This window comes from Notothenia rossii, assembly GCF_949606895.1.
Source record: "Notothenia rossii genome assembly, chromosome: 4".
In the NCBI taxonomy this organism is placed as follows: Eukaryota; Metazoa; Chordata; class Actinopteri; order Perciformes; family Nototheniidae; genus Notothenia; species Notothenia rossii.
The window spans coordinates 4,502,299-4,522,525 of NC_136902.1; the positions used below are offsets into that span (position 1 = coordinate 4,502,299).

Consider the following 20,227-nt stretch of genomic DNA (forward strand, 5'->3'; position numbering starts at 1 on the left):
TTGAAGTTTCTCTGATGAGCTTCCAGTCACTGCTATGCTCATCATTCAAGGATTAAAGAAGAGAGAACAACTTTTGTTATATAAAGTTTAGAGAGTGTGAATCCTGTACGTCTCACTTTACCTGTAATTTAACAACGGAGCCTTTAGTTGGTGTTGTGTTCAGGTACATCAATACCTTCATCTTTTCTACTCACTGGTCCGATTCTTTATGGATATATGATCCATTTTCTGAGTGTGAACAAAAAGGTGAAAAAAGCTGTAATAATATCTGAGTCTCGCGGTTTCGAATGTCGGCCTGATAATATTTGAAGTTTTAGAATAAAAGGAGCAATGAGCACCAAGTATTCTTTTCTTTTCTTTCTATTCTTGTTATTTCTAAACATTTTTGTTTTATTTTAAAATGCCTTGTAGCTGCAACAAAAACAATTTCCCAAATCGGGATGAATAAAATACCATCTTATCTTATCCTAAGTCCACGGCTACGCAGGACACCGTGGAAAATAACAGGCAAATTCTGCTGAAAGTTGAACTGCGTTGATCACAACACACGAGTTTAGAAAATGTGTATTAGGTGTGAAATTCATGATGAACATCCGGACTGGAATTATGGCAAAGGGTCAAACTTGGTCATAATGTGCAGTCTTTTTTTTTATTTTTAAGTGTTAAGGTTTCCAGATGAATCGTGACATCCTTACATACAACTTTTTCACTTTCAATTCAATTCAATTAAAAAAAATAACCTTTATTTATTCAGGTGAAAAGCCATTGAGATCATTGACCTCTTTTTCAATGGTGACCATGCCAAAAACGTTGGCTATGTCTAGGTTTTGAATGGCAGACATGAAGTGTGTTGTTGGAAGTTTTTAGCGTTAGTTGGATGTCGTAAGGCAAAGCTTTCTGTCATGCCGAGACAGAAAAGTCAACTTCATTAGAAGAATAGATAAGCTCATTATATCAGACCATCTGTAGTGTCCAGGTGTGTTAGAGCTCTGCAGGTGTGGTGTTTGAGGTGTGTGTGTGTGTTGTGGGGACACACAGGTGGACAGTGGACTTTAGTTTCGCCTCCAGTGACGGACAAAAAAAACATTCTGAGTATTTAGTTGACCTTTTTCTCTGAGTCCACTTCTGGTTTCAGGGACCGGTTTCTCTGCTCCGAGTCGCATTTCACAGAAATCCTCTGCGTGCTTTCACACACACACACACACACACACACACACACACACACACACACACACACACACACACACACACACACACACACACACACATACACATACACATACACATACACATACACATACACATACACATACACATACACATACACATACACACACAAACACCTTTCCACCTGAAACAGAAAGTGGACAGCTTGGTGTTAAAATGGTTTGGACACGTCAAACTGAAAAAGTCCATCTATATATGTGTTAGTGTGTGTGGTGCTTTTCTACCAATGGTTTCACACCTGAGTCTCCTTTATTCGTCTCCTTGCTTCCTTTTCTCCTCTCCTTGTTAGCACTCATCTCCTATCTTCTTTCTTCTCTTTGTCTCCTCTCCTCATTTCCTTTCTTGTCTCTTGTTTTCTCTCCTTGTTACCTCTCCCATCTTGTCTCATCTCTTCGTCTCCTTTCCCGTGTCCTCTTTCTTGTTTCCTCTCCTAGGGAACCCCAACAATGACTCGTGACATGATTCCTAGGCTTGTAAATAAGAAAAACACTTTCCTTCAGTAAATAACCCGAGTCCCTTTGACACTCCATGCCATCCCAGCTGGGTGTGTTTGTTGGTGTCTGGTCACATTTCTTCTGTGAGAGGAAACCAGTCTGACCTGTCAATCATCCCTCTCAGTGACGGTGTTTCCGACAGCGAGTCAGACATCATTGAAGCCCCCTTTGTTCAGTGTTCCTTTTGCAATAATGACCTCCTCGCTGCACAAAGGTAACGCACAGTGTCTATACATGAGATCAGAGCGACGTCACTTTCTGCTAAAATGACGGACCTGTTCACTTTGTCCAGTGAGTGTCCGGTTTCATCATGTCTAACATCCGCTTTAAGATAAGATGGACCTTTATTGATGCCCGTAAGGAAATGCAGGTCAGTGTTTCCCCTAGGTTTACTGCCTTGGCAGGGTGCTGCTCGGGTACCCCAATTTTTTTTTCGGGGAACCCAGATTTTTTTTATCCTCTGGAGTAGAGAGAGGAGCTGTGGATTATTGTTATTGATATCATACAGTAACAAAGTATTTGTACATTAAAAAGTAATAAAGTACAGTGTTACACTGTACTTTATTACTTTAATTCAAACTGTATTCCCTTCTTATCATGTAGCCTACACTTCTTCCTTTCATTGATACATTTAAATCACCTGACTACAGCATATAACATACCTGCTGCAACCCTGTGCTGCTGCTGCTTCTCTCTGCCTCATCCTCTATTGCTGGAGGCAGTTCCACCTCATCTGATCTCTGATATGAAAGCAATCGTGTTATGATCATATTGAGCTATTGGTGTGAGTCTAACATTAAACAAGCAGTCTGCTTGTCATACATTGCTGACGATACATTTTAAGTGGCAATTTTTTGAGTCACAGCCGCTAAATGCAGGTAGCATCAAGCTAGCAAATCCTGCATTAGCCTCCCATCAACAAGTGACAGAACATCCAATTATCCTGAGCTAATTTACTGAATAAACCAACTCACATCTCCTGTCTTTTTTTTCACCCAACTCATTAGACTATTCTTCTGCTGGTGTTTGATTGTTGTTTTCTGTCAAATTCAATACTGAAATTCAAAACCGCTGTACCTGCTCACCATCTGTGAGCTATTTTTAGAATGCGCACGCTACGTTCGTTGTCGCGTTCGCGCGCGTCCACCTGGGCAGGCTGTGTGTGTCCTTCTCCCGTGACGATAACGGCTTGCGGTTAAAAAATAATAATAAACGAATTTGAAACTGGGGACACACATAAACGGGCAGACAGCAGAGCTGTTGTTCTCCTCCTTTCCTCCGCTCTTGTCTCTGATTGTGAGTTTGTGCATTCGCGTGTGTGTGTGTGTGTGTGTGTGTGTGGGGGGGGGGGGAGCAGAGCCCCGCCCTTCAGAAACAGAGCGAAGGGAGAATGTGAATACGCAAGGCTGTGGACACTGAAACATGCACATTGGATAAATAACATAGGCGTTTAGTTTATTTAATAAAAGAGCACATGTTCAATGTGAAAAGTGACCGTAGATAGATTACTTCAGTTGCAATTTGGTGCTATATATATGTATTTATTTTTAAATAATAAAAAATAAAAATGTAAATAAAAAAAAACAACAAAAAAAACCACCTTGAATTTCAGGCAGGGCGCGGGGCTCCGTTGGCAGGGCGCAGCGCCCCGCCAAGACAATGGTAGGGGAAACACTGCAGGTGTTAGCAGCAACAGATAAGAGTTCAACCAAAGGTACCGTAATTTTCGGACTATAAGCCGCGCCTTTTTTCCCATTTTTCGACGCTGCGGCTTATATAACGGTGCGGCTAATCTATGGATTTCTACAGCTAACGGCCACCACCTTTAACTCTATGGGCTCTATGACCGATCCGCGCCCCCCACCTTTAAGCGGCGGGCTCCAGCAGGAAAAACTGGAGGCCGGAAAAGAGTGTCACAGGTAGCGCACAAAAGTAAAAGTGAAACCGAGAGTTGTACGAGAGACAGAACGAGAGCAAGACAGACAGACATTACGAGAGCGAGACAGTTTTTGCAAAGGTGTTAAACGTGCACTGGGAGCGCACCGTTTAAGTTTGAAAGTTGAAAAGTGTGTGTGTCTGAAACGCTATGTGATACAGTACAGTTTACACAGCACATGTTCTGTAGCTACTATTGCACTAAATGGTAACACTTGAATACGTTATGCAAATATGCAACTTGTTTGTTGAAATGTTAATAAATGGGAGCTTCCTCAAACAGCCATCTCTTTCCCGACAATCCCCTCTGTGCACGAACCCTTATGGTAATGAAACATTAAAACACCTGCGGCTTATAGTCCAGTGCGGCTTATATATGTACACATCATTCAATTTAGCTGCTGCGGCTTATATTCAGGTGAGCCTTATAGTCTGAAAATTACGGTAATTACATTATATAAGTATCTGTTAAAACAAGATGTCACCACAACAAGGTAAAACGTGGATCAGTTAAATGAACATACAGAGATAGGAGAAGTACTCAGGTCTTGTACTTGAGTATAGGTAGAAGTACTCAGGTCGTGTACTTGAGTAAAAGTAGAAGTACTCAGGTCGTGTACTTGAGTCAAAGTAGAAGTACTCAGATCTTGTAGTAAAAGTAGAAGTACCAGAGTGTAGGAATACTCTGTTACAGTAAAAGTCCTGCATTCAAAATGTTCCTCAAGTGAAAGTAGAAAAGTATTCTCATCAAAATATAGTGAAAGACAGTAAAAGTAGTCATTGTGCAGATTGGTCCATTTCAGAATAATATATATGATATGTTTTATAATGATTGATCATGAAAGTGTTCTCAAAGCTGCTAAAGGAGCAGCTAGTTTGAATGACTTTGTATACTGCAGGGTAGCTTGTGGATTTACTCCAGGTGGAACTAAAGTCTGATTTAACACTTGATTAGATTTCACATCATTCATCCATATCTGTAAACTAAAGGGATTAAATACATGTAGTGGAGGAAAAGTACACCATGTACCTCTGACCTGTAGTGAGGTAGAAGTACACAGTAGCATACAATGGAAATACTCAAGCAAAGTACAAGTATCTCAAAATTGCTCTTAAGTACAGTACTTGAATAAAACTACTTAGTTACTTTACACCTCTGTGAACACCCTGATAGCGGGCCGCTGTTGTAACATTTCACATTTCATATTTTCTACATACTGTACATGGATTATTTAGACAATGAAATATCAGAAAAATGTCCGTCACAGGTTCTCACTTCTTCCATCTTTAAACTTCTTGAGCATTTTGCCCTCAGATAAACTTTGGTTTTCGTTTCAAACTCTTTTGCCCCGGTAAATATAACATGTTGTGATCGCAGCTGACCTTAACAAATACAAGTCACGAGTGTTGACTTTGTAACTTGTCACAGGTCAAACTGTAGGGTCACTGAGAGCCGGTCACTGAGAGCTCACCAAGAATACACGCACACACACACACACACACACACACACACACACACACACACACACACACACACACACACACACACACACACACACACACACACACACACACACACACACACACACACACACACACACACACACACACACACACACACACATAACATAAATAAATAAGGACAGCAAACAGCTAAATGTGTACCCCAAAATAGATAAATGTTAATTATTTGTTGTAAAGAGTGATATTTAATTATTGTTGTGACCAGTCGGAACCTGATACTTAAGTTGCACGTGCATTGGTGTGATTACGGAGCCAGAAAGCGATGCACGTTTACTCCCGTGCGCGGTGCGCCGTGGGTTTGTTTTTACAAAAACTGGCGAAGCAAATTAAGTTGTTTGACTGTGGGGTAAAAAGTTTGGTCATCATCTCAAACGAATGTTCAAAGTGAATCAACTGATAAAGCGCAAAGTGAACCTGAAGGAAAAGCAAAGAAGACATTTGTAAAGTCTTGGGAAATATATGGCTTTATTTTTGTGCCTCTATCCTGAGCACGCAATGGAACATTTTGAGCATAGAAAAATATATTTTGTAAGAAGATCAATTATATTTTGAAGAGAAATTGACTCAAGCCCTCTCACTATCTCCTGCACACGCTCTCTCTCCCTCGCTCGACCTCTCCACCCTGTGCGCGCTCAGGTTTGCGTGCGGGCTCGCTCAAGTTGGCACAGAGTTACAAATGTGCCACAAAACCAACCAAACCGGAGAACTCGGGAAAGTCAATTCTGATTGGCTGTTTCGTCTCCAATCATATCTTCTATCTGAGATACAGAAAGAGAGGGATTTTAGGTTGCCATCAAGTTTGGCCAGACTAATACATTTCTAATGTTGAATCAATGAAAACCATTCACAGTTAGGAATTAGACATTAATTATTAATGCCATAAAGGATTGCATACAATTACAGTTTCTTATTTCTCCAGTATGATAGCTGTCAAACTGAAGTTAAATCCATTTCTCACTTATTCTAAGAAGAAATCCTTTTAGTGGGTTAAGTACATTCTGCTCCGTTGTCCATTCACTTCCGGTAAAGTTCCTTCAAAATAAGAGTCCCGATCTTATTACTACCAAAATAAAAGTGCAAAACGAAACTTTACCGTAGGAACATATTGGCATAAAAATATAATCGATTCTATAAAAAGGTAACGCATTTTAAATATAGTTAGACATATTGAAGGTCATTTACAGCATCCACAATTAATATCTAATTCTTAACTGTGAATGGTTTTCATTTATTTAACATTATAAATGTATTAGTATGGCCAATCCAAGACGTCAATGCTGAAGGGCCAGTGGATCTATGGTGGGGGTCAGCACAGAGGTCAAGAAAAACCCACATTTGAAAGGGAGACAACGGATGACCAAGAAACTAGTGACTTGCTCAATTCATGTGTGAGGGATCTGTGAAGAACATGACAACACTACTGGTATGTTGTAATTGAGGGTGGACAAGTTTACTACCACTTAAGTTTCAAATAATTGTGTTAATTACTTATTGTAATAAAGCATTTAAAAAAAACTTGTCATTATTAAGTTGATTTATAACTGTATAGTATCTTAATTATTTAAAATATAAGGTGACTAAAAATGGCAACCTTATTTCCAGTTTTGGCAACCAAAAGCTGATACTTTTAAAAGTTAGTGTTGAGCCCTGCAGGCACGCACGTACACACACACACACACACATATGAAGAAGGTTCTAATTTTAGCCTATGAAAAAACAAAACTGTATGAACCGATACACACACACACACACACACACACACACACACACACACACACACACACACACACACACACACACACACACACACACACACACACACACACACACACACACGCAGAAGGTTCTCATTTTAGCCAATGAAAAAAAAAACTATGAACCGATTGACACACGCACACACATACATACATACATACATACATACATACATGTACACACACACACACGCACACACACACACACACACACACACACACACACACACACACACACACACACACACACACACACACACACACACACACAGAGCTGTTTATGTTGGTGCGGCGGCTCTGGTTGCGTCGGTGATTAGAAGATAAACTTCTGAGGAAAGAGGAAACGTGATGTCACATAACACATACATTTAAAGATTCAACTCGGAGCAACATAGAAAGTGCACATATTTCCACCTGAAGCAAGTCAAACCATTGGAAGTGCTGTTGAATACGTAACAGAGCCTAAATTAAACTGCTTTTTGAAATTATTTTAATTGCCAAGCTACAACCGAAACGTCTCTATTTCTTGTGGTCTTTATTCCCTCCAGTTCTCAGCATTACAGTACCCAGAATGCATTGCCGGTTGCAGGCCTGGTGGTCAGGTTGGTGTTAGCGCCTGTGGGTTTCTGATAAAAACGTTATCGACATCAGTAATAAGAAATAGGATGGTCGCAGTTCTCTCTTTTAAGGCCCCGCCCCTTTCTTAGAATACTGTCCAGGCCGACCAATCAGAGCGCTCGCTGCGGTTTCCTGTGTGTGTGGTTTATTAATTCTGCAGAAGTCTATCTGTGGTTTTCTCCAACACATGTACTTTATATTCTACCCTTTTTTGTTTTTATCTCTTTTCTCCGTTCCTTTTTCTCTTATATTGTTTCCTCCTCCTGTGTCCTTTCTAATATCCCCTCATTGTCCTGCTTCCTTGTTTCCTTTCCTTTCCCCCCTCATTTAACCCCTTTCTTTTTTTCTTGAAAGACGGTCTTTCTCATCTCCTTTTCTTTCAACTCATTTCCTCTCATGTGTCCTCTCCTGTCCTGTCTCCTATCGTTTCCTTTCTCGTCTCATTCCCTTGTTTCCTCTCTTAATCCCTCCCTTGTTTCCTAACCTTCTTTCTTTCTCTTTTCTCGTCTCATTGTCTTTTCCTCTCTCATGGTTTCCTCTCTTAATCCCTCCCTTGTTTCCTCACCTCCTTTCTTTCTCTTTTCTCGTCTCATTGTCTTTTCCTCTCTCCTTGTTTCTTCTCTTAACTCATCTCCTCTTCTTCCCTCCTTAATTCCACACATTTCCTATTTTGTTTCCTCTCATTTTCCTCTCCTGTCTTTCCTTCTATCGTTTCCTTTCTCGTCTAATTCCCTTTTTTCCTCTCTTAACCCCTCCCTTGTTTCCTCACCTTCTTTCTTTCTCTTTTTCGTCTCATTGTCTTTTCCTCTCCCCTTGTTTCCTCTCTTAATCCCTCCCTTGTTTCCTCACCTTCTTTCTTTCTCTTTCTCGTCTCATTGTCTTTTCCTCTCTCTTTGTTTCCTCTCTTTTCTCATCTCCTCTTCTTCCCTCCTTAATTCTTATTTTGTTTCCTCTCCTTTTCTTCCTGTCTCCTCACTTTGTCTTCTTTGTGTGTCACCTTTTTTCATCTCTTTATCTTTCCTTTTCTCCTCTACTTGTTTCCTCTTGTCTTCTTTTCTTGTTTCCTCTCTTTGCTCATCTCCTTTCCCTCTCACCTTGTGTTGCCTCATTTATTTCCCTTTTAGTCTTCTTTTCTTGATTCCTCTCTTTTTACATCCTTTTTTATTCTACTCGTTTCCTTTTTGTTCTCTTTTATCTTCTCTTCTTGTTTACTTTTTCGTGTCTCCTACTTTTTCTCAGTTCCTTTGCTCCTCTACTTGTTTCCGCTGAGTTTTCCTCCGTTGTTTCCTCTCCTTGTCTCCTCTCTCTTTTTTTATATCCCCCTTGTCTCCTCTAAGTTTCCTCTCATTTGCTTTTTAGTTTCGTCTCTCTCCCTTGTCTCTTCTCCTGGTCGCCTTTGCATGTGTCCTTTCCCCTTACTTGTTTCCTTTGTTGTCTTCCTTCCTCGTCACCTCTTCATGTCTCCTCTCTCTGTGTCAGTGGAAATGTGAACTGATGAACTAGATGACTCAAACACTGCAGGGATTTTCCCTCAGTTTATTTCTGAAAAACACCTGCAGTCTCCAATATTTCCAGAATAATAACACACACACACACACACACACACACACACACACACACACACACACACACACACACACACACACACACACACACACACACACACACACACACACACACACACACACACACACACACACACACACACACACACACACACACACACACACACACACACACACACACACACTGACAGCTATCAAAGATTCCTTCTGTTTCTACCACCTGCTGCTCAACCATGTGTTAGTTTTGATATTGATAAGTCTGTGTTTGAGTGTCTGTGTGTGTCGTCCATCGTTCAGCAGCTTTCACAACATCACACTGAATCTCACACACACACACACACAGAAGGTTCTCATTTTAGCCTATGAAAAACCAACCGATTGACACACACACTTTCTGCTGATGAGAAAGAGGAAGCTGTCGGGGAGGTTCTGAGAATCTCTGTGGTAACAGACCATGTGACTTGCTGGAAATCAAACCAGAGCAATGCTCATTTGCATACACCAAAGTGTGTGTGTGTGTGTGTGTGTGTGTGTGTGTGTGTGTGTGTGTGTGTGTGTGTGTGTGTGTGTGTGTGTGTGTGTGTGTGTGTGTGTGTGTGTGTGTGTGTGTGTGTGTGTGTGTGTGTGTGTGTGTGTGTGTGTGTGTGTGTGTGTGTGTGTGTGTGTGTGTGTGTGTGTGTGTGTGTGTGTGTGTGTGTGTGTGTGTGTGACATCCTTCTCCAAATTGACTGGTCTTGAGTAAGGTGTCTGTGCGACCTTAAACGTCTTCTGACTTCTCCTTTAGGACAAAGATGAACACATAGTCAGCATTATTGACCTTGCTTGATCTACTGGATTGGACCTCCTTTTGCCTTCAGAACTGCCTTCATTCTTCGTGGCATAAACTCTACAAGGTGCTGGAAACCTTCCTCAGGGATGTTGCTCCATATTGACCCGATGGCATCACACAGTTGCTGCAGATTAGTCTGCTGAACATCCATGGTCTCCTGCTTCAGGTTTCCAGGCTTTGTGGTTCAGAGGTGGTCTTCTGCATACCTTGGTTCTAACGAGTGGTTATTTGAGTTACCGTCTCATCTTGGACCAGTCTGGCCTTTCTCCTCTGACCTCTTGCATCAACAAGGCATTTTTTTTAGAACTGCTCCCTGGATATTCTCCCTTCTTCAGACCACTCTCTGTAAACCCCGGGGATGGTTGTGCGTTAAAAAATGCCAGTAGATCAGCCGTTTCTGAAAAACTCCAGCACCAATAACCACGCCACGTTCAAAGTCTCTTAAATCCACTTTCTTCCTCGTTCTGATGTTCTGTCTGAACTTCACCACGTTATCTACCTATATGACCTTATTTCTTATTATTGTGTTAAATGTTCTTCCTGATGTCCACATTTGAAATGTTAAAAATGCAGATTATATAATCTTTCCCGAGAGTTTACCGTCTATTTAATAGTTATAATTCCTCCTGTTGCAAACTCAAAAAATGCACTTTAAGAATTGAATTTATACTCACACTAAGCTTGACTAAGCTGCTGCTACTTTCCATTGTGCTACACTAACAACATAAAGGACAAAATGACAATCATTTGAAAAATCTAGGTCCTTTCAGTTTGGATTGAACTCCCAAATAAAGATATCACATTAAAGTCAGCATTAAGGACAATATAGAATACAGGCTGATACACATACATTATAACCATGTATCTCGATCCATACAATATATCTAATCTACCATTTGAAGTACACAGATATACAGGACACATGCACACTATACCGCTACTATCCAGGATATTTTTCTACCGCTGAAAACATTTAGTTAAACTAATAAAAAGATTTACGAGTATCATGTCCCTTTCTGTGTTCCAGCTGATCAGGTGTATGGAGATCAGGACATGCATGAAGTGGTCAGGAAACACTGTATGGACTACCTGGTGAGTCTCTCTCTAAACTCTGAACATTAAAACATCTTTCTCCTCCCGTCTGTCTTTAACAAAGCTGCTTTTCCTTCCAGATGAAGAACGCAGACTATTTCTCCAACTACGTGACGGAGGACTTCACCACATACATCAACAGGAAGAGGAAAAACAACTGCCACGGCAACCACATTGAGATGCAGGCGATGGCGGAGATGTACAACAGACCGGTGGAGGTTTACCAGGACGGCACAGGTGAGTTCCTCCAAAGGCTGCTGATCAATTGTTTGATAAAGTGGTGCAGTGATGTTTTTTGTAGGCCGTCCAGGAAGTTACAGTGGATCTTTCTATTAGTTTCTGAATATTGCAGGAAATAATCTCTGCTGCAAACAAACGTTTATGATACTTACATGTTTTGTTCAGCAGGATGTTCTCGACATATTAAAACCACTTTATGATTTTTGAAGTAAAAAGGTAACGTTAGGCTATAAAGGAACTACAGCACGGTCACATGACTTCACGTCACCACCGCTAAGCTAAAGGAGGCTAATGTTGAGCTATAAAGGAACTACAGCACGGTCACATGACTTCACGTCACCACCGCTAAGCTAAAGGAGGCTAATGTTGAGCTATAAAGGAACTACAGCACGGTCACATGACTTCACGTCACCACCGCTAAGCTAAAGGCGGCTAATGTTGAGCTATAAAGGAACTACAGCACGGTCACATGACTTCACGTCACCACCGCTAAGCTAAAGGCGGCTAATGTTGAGCTATAAAGGAACTACAGCACGGTCACATGACTTCACGTCACCACCGCTAAGCTAAAGGTAGCTAATGTTGAGCTATAAAGGAACTACAGAACGGTCACATGACTTCACGTCACCACCGCTAAGCTAAAGGTAGCTAATGTTGAGCTATAAATGAACTACAGAACGGTCACATGACTTCACGTCACCACCGCTAAGCTAAAGGAGGCTAATGTTGAGCTATAAAGGAACTACAGCACGGTCACATGACTTCACGTCACCACCGCTAAGCTAAAGGCGGCTAATGTTGAGCTATAAAGGAACTACAGCACGGTCACATGACTTCACGTTACCACCGCTAAGCTAAAGGTGGCTAATGTTGGGCTATAAAGGAACTACAGAACGGTCACATGACTTCACGTTACCACCGCTAAGCTAAAGGTGGCTAATGTTGGGCTATAAAGGAACTACAGAACGGTCACATGACTTCACATCACCACCGCTAAGCTAAAGGTGGCTAATGTTGGGCTATAAAGGAACTACAGCACGGTCACATGACTTCACGTTACCACCGCTAAGCTAAAGGTGGCTAATGTTGGGCTATAAAGGAACTACAGCATGGTCACATGACTTCACGTCACCTCCGCTAAGCTAAAGGTGGCTAATGTTGGGCTATAAAGGAACTACAGCATGGTCACATGACTTCACGTCACCTCCGCTAAGCTAAAGGTGGCTAATGTTGGGCTATAAAGGAACTACAGCATGGTCACATGACTTCACGTCACCACCGCTAAGCTAAAGGTGGCTAATGTTGGGCTATAAAGGAACTACAGCACGGTCACATGACTTCACGTCACCACCGCTAAGCTAAAGGCGGCTAACGTTGGGCTATAAAGGAACTACAGCACGGTCACAGGACTTCACGTCACCACCGCTAAGCTAAAGGAGGCTAATGTTGAGCTATAAAGGAACTACAGCACGGTCACATGACTTCACGTCACCACCGCTAAGCTAAAGGCGGCTAACGTTGGGCTATAAAGGAACTACAGCATGGTCACATGACTTCACGTCACCTCCGCTAAGCTAAAGGTGGCTAATGTTGGGCTATAAAGGAACTACAGCACGGTCACATGACTTCACGTCACCACCGCTAAGCTAAAGGCGGCTAACGTTGGGCTATAAAGGAACTACAGCATGGTCACATGACTTCACGTCACCTCCGCTAAGCTAAAGGTGGCTAATGTTGGGCTATAAAGGAACTACAGCACATACTCTATTGCCTTTTTTAATCTCGTCCAACTGTTACTTTTTCTGAGCTTGTCTTCTTATCATACCGTTCTGCCTATTACGTATATATCTCGACTGTAGTAATAAAAAATAAAAAACTCCAGATCTGTCGCCAACCGCCAATCACATCTCACCAACCTAAACCCTCCCCTCTTTCTGCCACAGAGCCAATCAACACGTTCCACGGTATCCACCAGAACAACGACGAGCCAATCAGAGTCAGCTACCATCGCAACATCCACTACAACTCGGTGGTGAACCCCAACAAGGCCACCATCGGGGTCGGGCTGGGCCTGCCCGCCTTCAAACCCGGGGTACCAACACCTGACATATTTAAAAACCATAAAACTGTGTAAGGGATGGGGGTTATACGACATAGTATAGAGACATTGAGCTGCATGCAGGTGTGAAAACAACAGGAAGTTAGTTGTTGTTTGCCTGCTGATTGGAGGAAGACTGATTTGTATAGAATAGTGTTTTCATAAGACTTGAATTCTTTACTTTGACACAATGCCTGTGAAATATTAATATTTGATACCATTTTACCTCAGGGACAAATTTGACACAACACTGAACATGGAATTTAAGTAATAAATGTACATTTAAATTCAAAATGAAGGGGGTTTCTGTGTAAGTTATCTCTCCAGTTCCCATCCCCGAAGCATCATGGGAACTGTAGTTGATCAAGTTAGTCAGAAGAATTTCATTACCATTTCAACATTGATATTTTGCATATGACAAAAAAACCTGAATTTGAATTGAATACAGTGGCTGGGGTTGCAGTCATTCAAACTGTTGACATATTGACCACTTGTTAGCCAGGACAGGTGTGTGTGTTTGTGCGTGTGTTCGTGTATTAACTGACAGAGGAATCCCCCCCCCCCCTTCTGCCTCCCTCCCTCCGCCCTCCCTCTCCTCAGTACGCCGAGCAGACGCTGATGAAGTCGGCCATCAAGACGTCGGAGGAGTCGTGGATCGAGCAGCAGATGCTGGAGGACAAGAAGCGAGCGACGGACTGGGAGGCGACCAACGAGGCCATCGAGGAGCAGGTGGCCCGCGAGTCCTACCTGCAGTGGCTACAGGACCAGGAGAAGCAGGCGAGACAGGTACAACACTGGTTTCTCCCGATGTGTAGAGCGTCATCTGAGCAGTACTCTGAGCTTTATCTGCAGGGCTGTGAGTAATGCTTCTGTGTGGGGAGGAGAGAGGTTATGAAAAGTATGATAACTTAAAAACAAGGAAACATTCACCAGAGTGCACCGCTAACAACGATGATGACTTTTATAGGTCAACTTTAGATTAGGATCGCAAGAGCCAAAAACGAGCTGCAGATAGATACATTTGTAAAGTGGTGCAGGGATGAGGTGTTATTGTAGTCCCACCCTGAAGTTAGCATTTAACACATTCAGAGAACTATTGACAACGAGACGAGGGAACAGGAAATGCTGACTCATTTCAGAATGTTAGGACTCATTCCTGCCCCCCATCTGCAGGGCTGTAACTAATGCCTCTGTGTAGAGAGGTTATCAAAGCTTAATAAACAAGCAGAATAACCAAAAACAAGATTATGACATACTTTTATAGGTCCACTAGAAATTAGGATCCGGGGTCTCCTTCAAAATGCCAGCTGCAGAACTGATAACTTCTAAGCCCGCCCAGATGACACATTCAGAAAACCATTGACACCGAGACGAGGAAACAGGAAATGCCGACTCATTCCAGAATGTTAGGACTCATTCCTGCCCCCCTCTATACGTTGTTGTTTTACATTATCGTTGATGTTTTCCTGGTTTTCAGCCCCGTAAAGCCACGGCGACGTGCAGCTCGGCGACGGCGGCCGCCTCCAGCGGACCGGACGACTGGAGCGCCCGGTCGCCGCGGCAACGCGACTCCGACCCCTCCCACTCCCACTCTCACGTCGAACTCCCGACCCCCCCCACGTCGACCAACAACAACAACAAACCCCCCTCCCCCGCCGGGGCCGCCCTCATCCTGAGCAAACCCCCCTCCCCCTGCGCGCCAGGTAACATACACACACACACACACACACACACACACACACACACACACATTCACACACATAGTTGTATTTATACCTTTGTGAGGACCGTCATTAACAGAACATAACCCTGAACGTTCTTGTTCTTTATTAGGATCCCCATTAGCACTAGCATGAGCATTGGCTATTCTGAAACTATTGCTGCATGTGGAGCTTTAGCTAAAGTACTTAAGTGTGCGTGTGCGTGTATGTGTGTGAAGGTCCCAGTAATCAGAGTCGTCATCAATTGGAGTACAGAGCCATCATGCAGGAGATGTCACCTACAGCGTTTGGTAAGATTTATATCTACCATCTTATCATTTAAATTGTGGTTGATGCTCCACGGCTTGATGGTGTGTGAGTGTGAAAAATAATATAGGCACTTTCACACCGGAGTACTTTCCCCCGTACTTTTCCCGTTTAGTTCCGATAGTTCATGAGAACTTTCCCCCCCTTTTCAGTCCCTGCTAGAGAGGTGGTACTTTCCTGGGGAGAAAAAACTTCCAAATTCTGATTGGCTGGGCGAATTGCAAACCACGCCCCGTAAAACTCTGAAAAGTTTTTTGAAGCCGCCTTTGTATTTGCTGGCATTAGCATTATTAGCATTAGCCCCGCGCACCACGGAGAGAGACTAACTTATGGCAACACAAAGTAAAACATGGGAGTGGTGGAGATGAGGAGGTGTCGGCGTTCTGGCGATTTACTCGGAAGGCTTCAGTAGAAGCTGCTGGGAGTCCCAGCAGCTTCTACTGAAGCCAGTCCCCAACTCCGGGGACTTCCGGCCGGGGACTTCGGGTGGCAGTATACGCCGTGAAGTTGTTTGCGGCCTGCCAGTAAACCCAAAGCAGAAGAAGAAGAAGTGACGTCAGCGGCTTCATTTTCGTAATCTTCCCTCAGGGAACTTATTCCGGTGTGAACGTGATCTGCTCTTTGGTTCCAAGGGGGAACTAAGTGCTGGCACTAAGTACGGCAAAGTACTTGGTGTGAAAGCGGCTTATGTTATATTTTATTACACAGCTTAGTTGAATGCCTGAATCTTATTGGTTAATTTGGACATATCAGAGGTTGTTAATACTCAATAACACACTGCTGCTAAGCTAAATAATGACCGTTGCTACGGAGGATTAAGGGGGTTATTTTTTCATTAATGACCGCCTCGCTGCACATTATCCCTGACTTATATCATATTATACTTTTTGTAAAGTGCAAAGACTTCATTAGTTGACGCTGCTTTTTCGATGCGAATGATGCTCATATTGATAAGGCCTCATAGCTTTAATTATTTAGTAAAGTAATTAATATATTTTCACTACTTATATGTACTTATATGGATTTTAGGAAGACAACCAATTATTTTTGTGAGGAGTTCTTAAATCTTTATTTAAGTGAATTTGGCTTCTGAATTGAAGTGTTTACAGGATTTTTAAATGTAGTTTAACTTTAATGCATTTGTTACAAATATTTAACCCCTATTTTAAACATTTTTATAAAGGTGTGTATATAAAGTATACGCGTGAATATTTTAGTTGATGGTTAGATTTATGGCTATTCTCTCTTAAAAAGGAGGCTCTATCTGGATGCCGTTTACTTACCAATGTGTGTATAGAGAAAGTTAGAGGTGTTTGCTTTAAAGAAACTTGACCTGAAAACAAAGTGTATACTGCTATTAAAACTGGAAACAACATCAAATAGTGAAAAACAATGCTGCTGCTATGTTCCTGCAGTGTGCTGCTGTTTCTACTATCAACAAAGCTGCTGTCACTGTCTTTGTGTTGTTTACATTCTCATCAACAGGAAGCAGCAGTGTGGGTGTGTGTGTGTGTGTGTGTGTGGGTGTGTGTGTGTGTGTGTGTGAAGTTATCAGAGGTGAAACAGTGTGATAGTTTCAGTATCGTCTTTTATCAGATGTTTTTCAGCACAGTTTTGAACACTGAAGGACAGAACAGTGTTTGATGTCTCTGTCCGTTTCATCCTTGATTTGTGTTCAGGACGTGTTATCAGTGAGCACTCTGCGGTACTCAGGACTTTTCTCTCAGCAGGAGTCCGAAAAATATCAGAATAATGAACTGTATTCATGCAGCGCTTTTCCAATAAAGTGCTTTACCTGGTTAAAACAGGATTCAACCTTTCAGATGAGATCAACAGAAATGATATTGGCTCAAAAACAATTAGGATAATAAAACAGACAACAAGTAAGAAATCAAACCTAAAGAGCTCTTTAAGGTTAATAATATCATAATAAGGATAATCTGGCATAATGTATACATTTCAGTTTTTATAAAAAATCAACAACATTGCATGGTGGGTTGACCACTGTGTGTGTGTGTGTGTGTGTGTGTGTGTGTGTGTGTGTGTGTGTGTGTGTGTGTGTGTGTGTGTGTGTGTGTGTGTGTGTGTGTGTGTGTGTGTGTGTGTGTGTGTGTGTGTGTGTGTGTGTGTGTGTGTGTGTGTGTGTGTGTGTGTGTGTGTGTGTGTGTGTGTGTGTGTGTGTGTGTGTGTGTGTGTGTGTGTGTGTGTGTGTGTGTGTGTGTGTGTGTGTGTGTGTGTGTGTGTGTTGTAGTAGACATGTTTTAAGTGGCCGTTAACACTTTAAAAGTGATAAATAATGCAAATTTACAATTTAGCAATAATAATACATTTTATGAATCAAGCGATTGGTCAGGTCCCCAAAGACGACTAACAGAGGTGAACAATAACATAAAAGTCCAATTAAAATCGAGCAATAAAACAACATTTATCACAGGGACACCGCATTAATCCCACATTTAAACCTAGTACGCGTATGCCTCTTCCTGTGTGTGTGTGTGTGCGTGTGTGTAACCATTTGTTTTGTGTGCGTGTGTGTGTGTCAGGTCTGACGGACTGGGAGGACGATGAGATCCTGGCGTCGGTGCTGGCCGTCTCTCAGCAGGAGTACATGGACAGCATGAAACACCAGAGCACCTCCGCCATGCACCGAGAGCGAGAGCCGTCACCGGACAGCAGCTGATAGCCGGCCGACACACAACCCCCCCCCCCCACACACACACACACACACACAACACAACGATGACCTTTGACCTCCCCACCTTACCCCCCCCTCCCCCCTCCACCTCACCTCTGTCCCACAGAAGGAGATCGACCAGGGAAAAAAAAAAAATCATCAGTCGAAGAAATTCACACTTGGTTATTTTCTGCAGACTTTTCAACTCATCCGTTCATCACTCGTCTCCTTTTTCCTTCCCTCCTTTCCTACCTGTCTCTGCCTCCCCCCCCCCCCTCCTTAGATGGAGCTCGGTCTTAATGCTATACTGGGATCATTTGAGATTCACAGACATCATTGGTTGAAATTTTAATATTTTAGTTTTTGGTGTCGACAGTTGTTTGGCTGTTAGCTCAGCGGCTACCATTATCATTGGTTTCCATGGAGAATGCTCTTCAGAAAAGGAGCTACGTTAGCGTGCGAGCTATCACCCGAAGTCTTACTCTGGTCTAAAGCTAGTCTCTGCTAACAAACCAGACGGTTAGCGTAGCGTTCAGGACTTCACGGTCTGTAGCGTCTCCTCTCTCTCTCTCTCTCTCTCTCTCTCTCCTGGTTATATTCCTCCTCTTCCTCCTCAACACCATCTTCATCATCATCGGACTTATTTAGCTGCATGTTTAATCGACCACGACCAATATCATCATAGAGAAAAAAGCTACAATTAAATTTAAAAAAAGGAGATAAAAAAATGTGAGAATTGTCATACTTATCCTCTTAATGATTGATTATTATTGTTGTTATTATTAATAATATAAGTTTGTTTTATTTTATTTTATCGTTTGGGATGAAAATACCTTTTTTTCTTGGAATAAAAAGAGGAAAATGTTTCTGAAAAAAATGTCTGGGAGGTTTAATTGTCTGCACTCAAACACTGAGGTTTCTTTCAATTGAAATTGTCCTTACTGTTAAGGAAATCCCCTTAGTGTTTAGTGCACAGAAAATAAATCAATATGTATTATAATAAAGCATTCAAAGTGCAGTAAGAGCAGACTAAAGTATTTCAATCAGCAGAGACGGTTCTGATGTAAGAATACATATTTGTTGCCAGGAATACACAAATGAATGAAATGGAGTTTTGGCGAGTAGGCCCCGTTGTGCAGGAGTATCATTCGGGAGGGGAGAACCGATCCGATAACCCCCCCCCCGGGGTCTAGACACTGGTGGTGGTGAATGGATGGTTGGGTTCGGTCAGAAGGGGAGTGGCTTAGCTTGACCCTGGTGGTGGTGAATGGATAGTTGGGTTCGGTCTGAAGGGGAGTGGCTTAGCTTGACCCTGGTGTTGGTGAATGGATGGTTGGGTTCGGTCGGAAGGGGAGTGGCTTAGCTTGACCCTGGTGGTGGTGAATGGATAGTTGGGGTTGGTCTGAAGGGGAGTGGCTTAGCTTGACCCTGGTGGTGGTGAATGGATAGTTGGGGTTGGTCTGAAGGGGAGTGGCTTAGCTTGACCCTGGTGGTGGTGAATGGATAGTTGGGTTCGGTCTGAAGGGGAGTGGCTTAGCTTGACCCTGGTGGTGGTGAATGGATAGTTGGGTTTGGTCTGAAGGGGAGTGGCTTAGCTTGACCCTGGTGGTGGTGAATGGATGGTTGGGTTCGGTCGGAAGGGGAGTGGCTTAGCTTGACCCTGGTGGTGGTGAATGGATGGTTGGGTTCGGTCGGAAGGGGAGAGGCTTAGCTTGACCCTGGTGGTGGTGAATGGATTGTTGGGGTCGGTCTGAAGGGGAGGGGCTTAGCTTGAGCCTGGATTCAGAGGGACAGGAGGTGAAAAGGGGGTGGAGGAGGGTTGCGTCGAGTCACCTGAAATGACAGCTGTCAGAGGGGAGAGCAGATTGAAAAGGTTTAGCGGAGCGCTGTGATAGGCTTGTGAGAATAGAGCGATTGGTTAAGCTGTGGAGTGACGCCCCCGATCACTTATTGAGAGGAGAGAGAGTTACATGGACATAGTAATATGAATTAGTAAAGACGGTCTTTCTGGTTGAACTTGCGCTGAGCTTCATTTCAATGTGTTGTTTGCATTGATTCCTAAAATCTTGAGGTCATGCATACTCAATAAATACAAATAGCAAATGTCTTCACACCGTTTCTGTTTGTATCGTAAGCAACATAGAAATAAT

At 42.7% G+C, this 20,227-nt stretch overlaps 1 protein-coding gene and 1 long non-coding RNA gene across 7 annotated transcripts in view; one reads left to right on the forward strand and one right to left on the reverse strand.

The window, feature by feature from the left end:
- The window catches only part of otud5a (OTU deubiquitinase 5a), a 30,722-nt gene extending 12,621 nt beyond the window's left edge, over positions 1-18,101 (forward strand). For 2 of the 6 annotated variants that reach the window (XM_079673961.1, XM_079673962.1), the window contains exons 3-10: positions 10,974-11,038; positions 11,119-11,275; positions 13,222-13,370; positions 13,977-14,162; positions 14,854-15,079; positions 15,316-15,387; positions 16,889-16,903; positions 17,947-18,101. In XM_079673961.1, coding sequence (XP_079530087.1) covers positions 10,974-11,038; positions 11,119-11,275; positions 13,222-13,370; positions 13,977-14,162; positions 14,854-15,079; positions 15,316-15,387; positions 16,889-16,903; positions 17,947-18,083 — 1,007 coding nt within the window. In that variant the 3' untranslated portion in view covers positions 18,084-18,101. The remainder of the gene's footprint in view (positions 1-10,973; positions 11,039-11,118; positions 11,276-13,221; positions 13,371-13,976; positions 14,163-14,853; positions 15,080-15,315; positions 15,388-16,888; positions 16,904-17,946) is intronic. The other 4 variants (XM_079673963.1, XM_079673964.1, XM_079673965.1 and 1 more) reach the window with 4 other exon arrangements.
- Positions 2,165-3,031, reverse strand: LOC307037240. The gene is made up of 2 exons (XR_013807634.1): positions 2,807-3,031; positions 2,165-2,461 (listed from the first exon to the last, which is right to left on the reverse strand). It is a non-coding gene; the product is annotated as an uncharacterized lncRNA (long non-coding RNA).
- Positions 18,102-20,227: the final 2,126 nt, after the last annotated feature.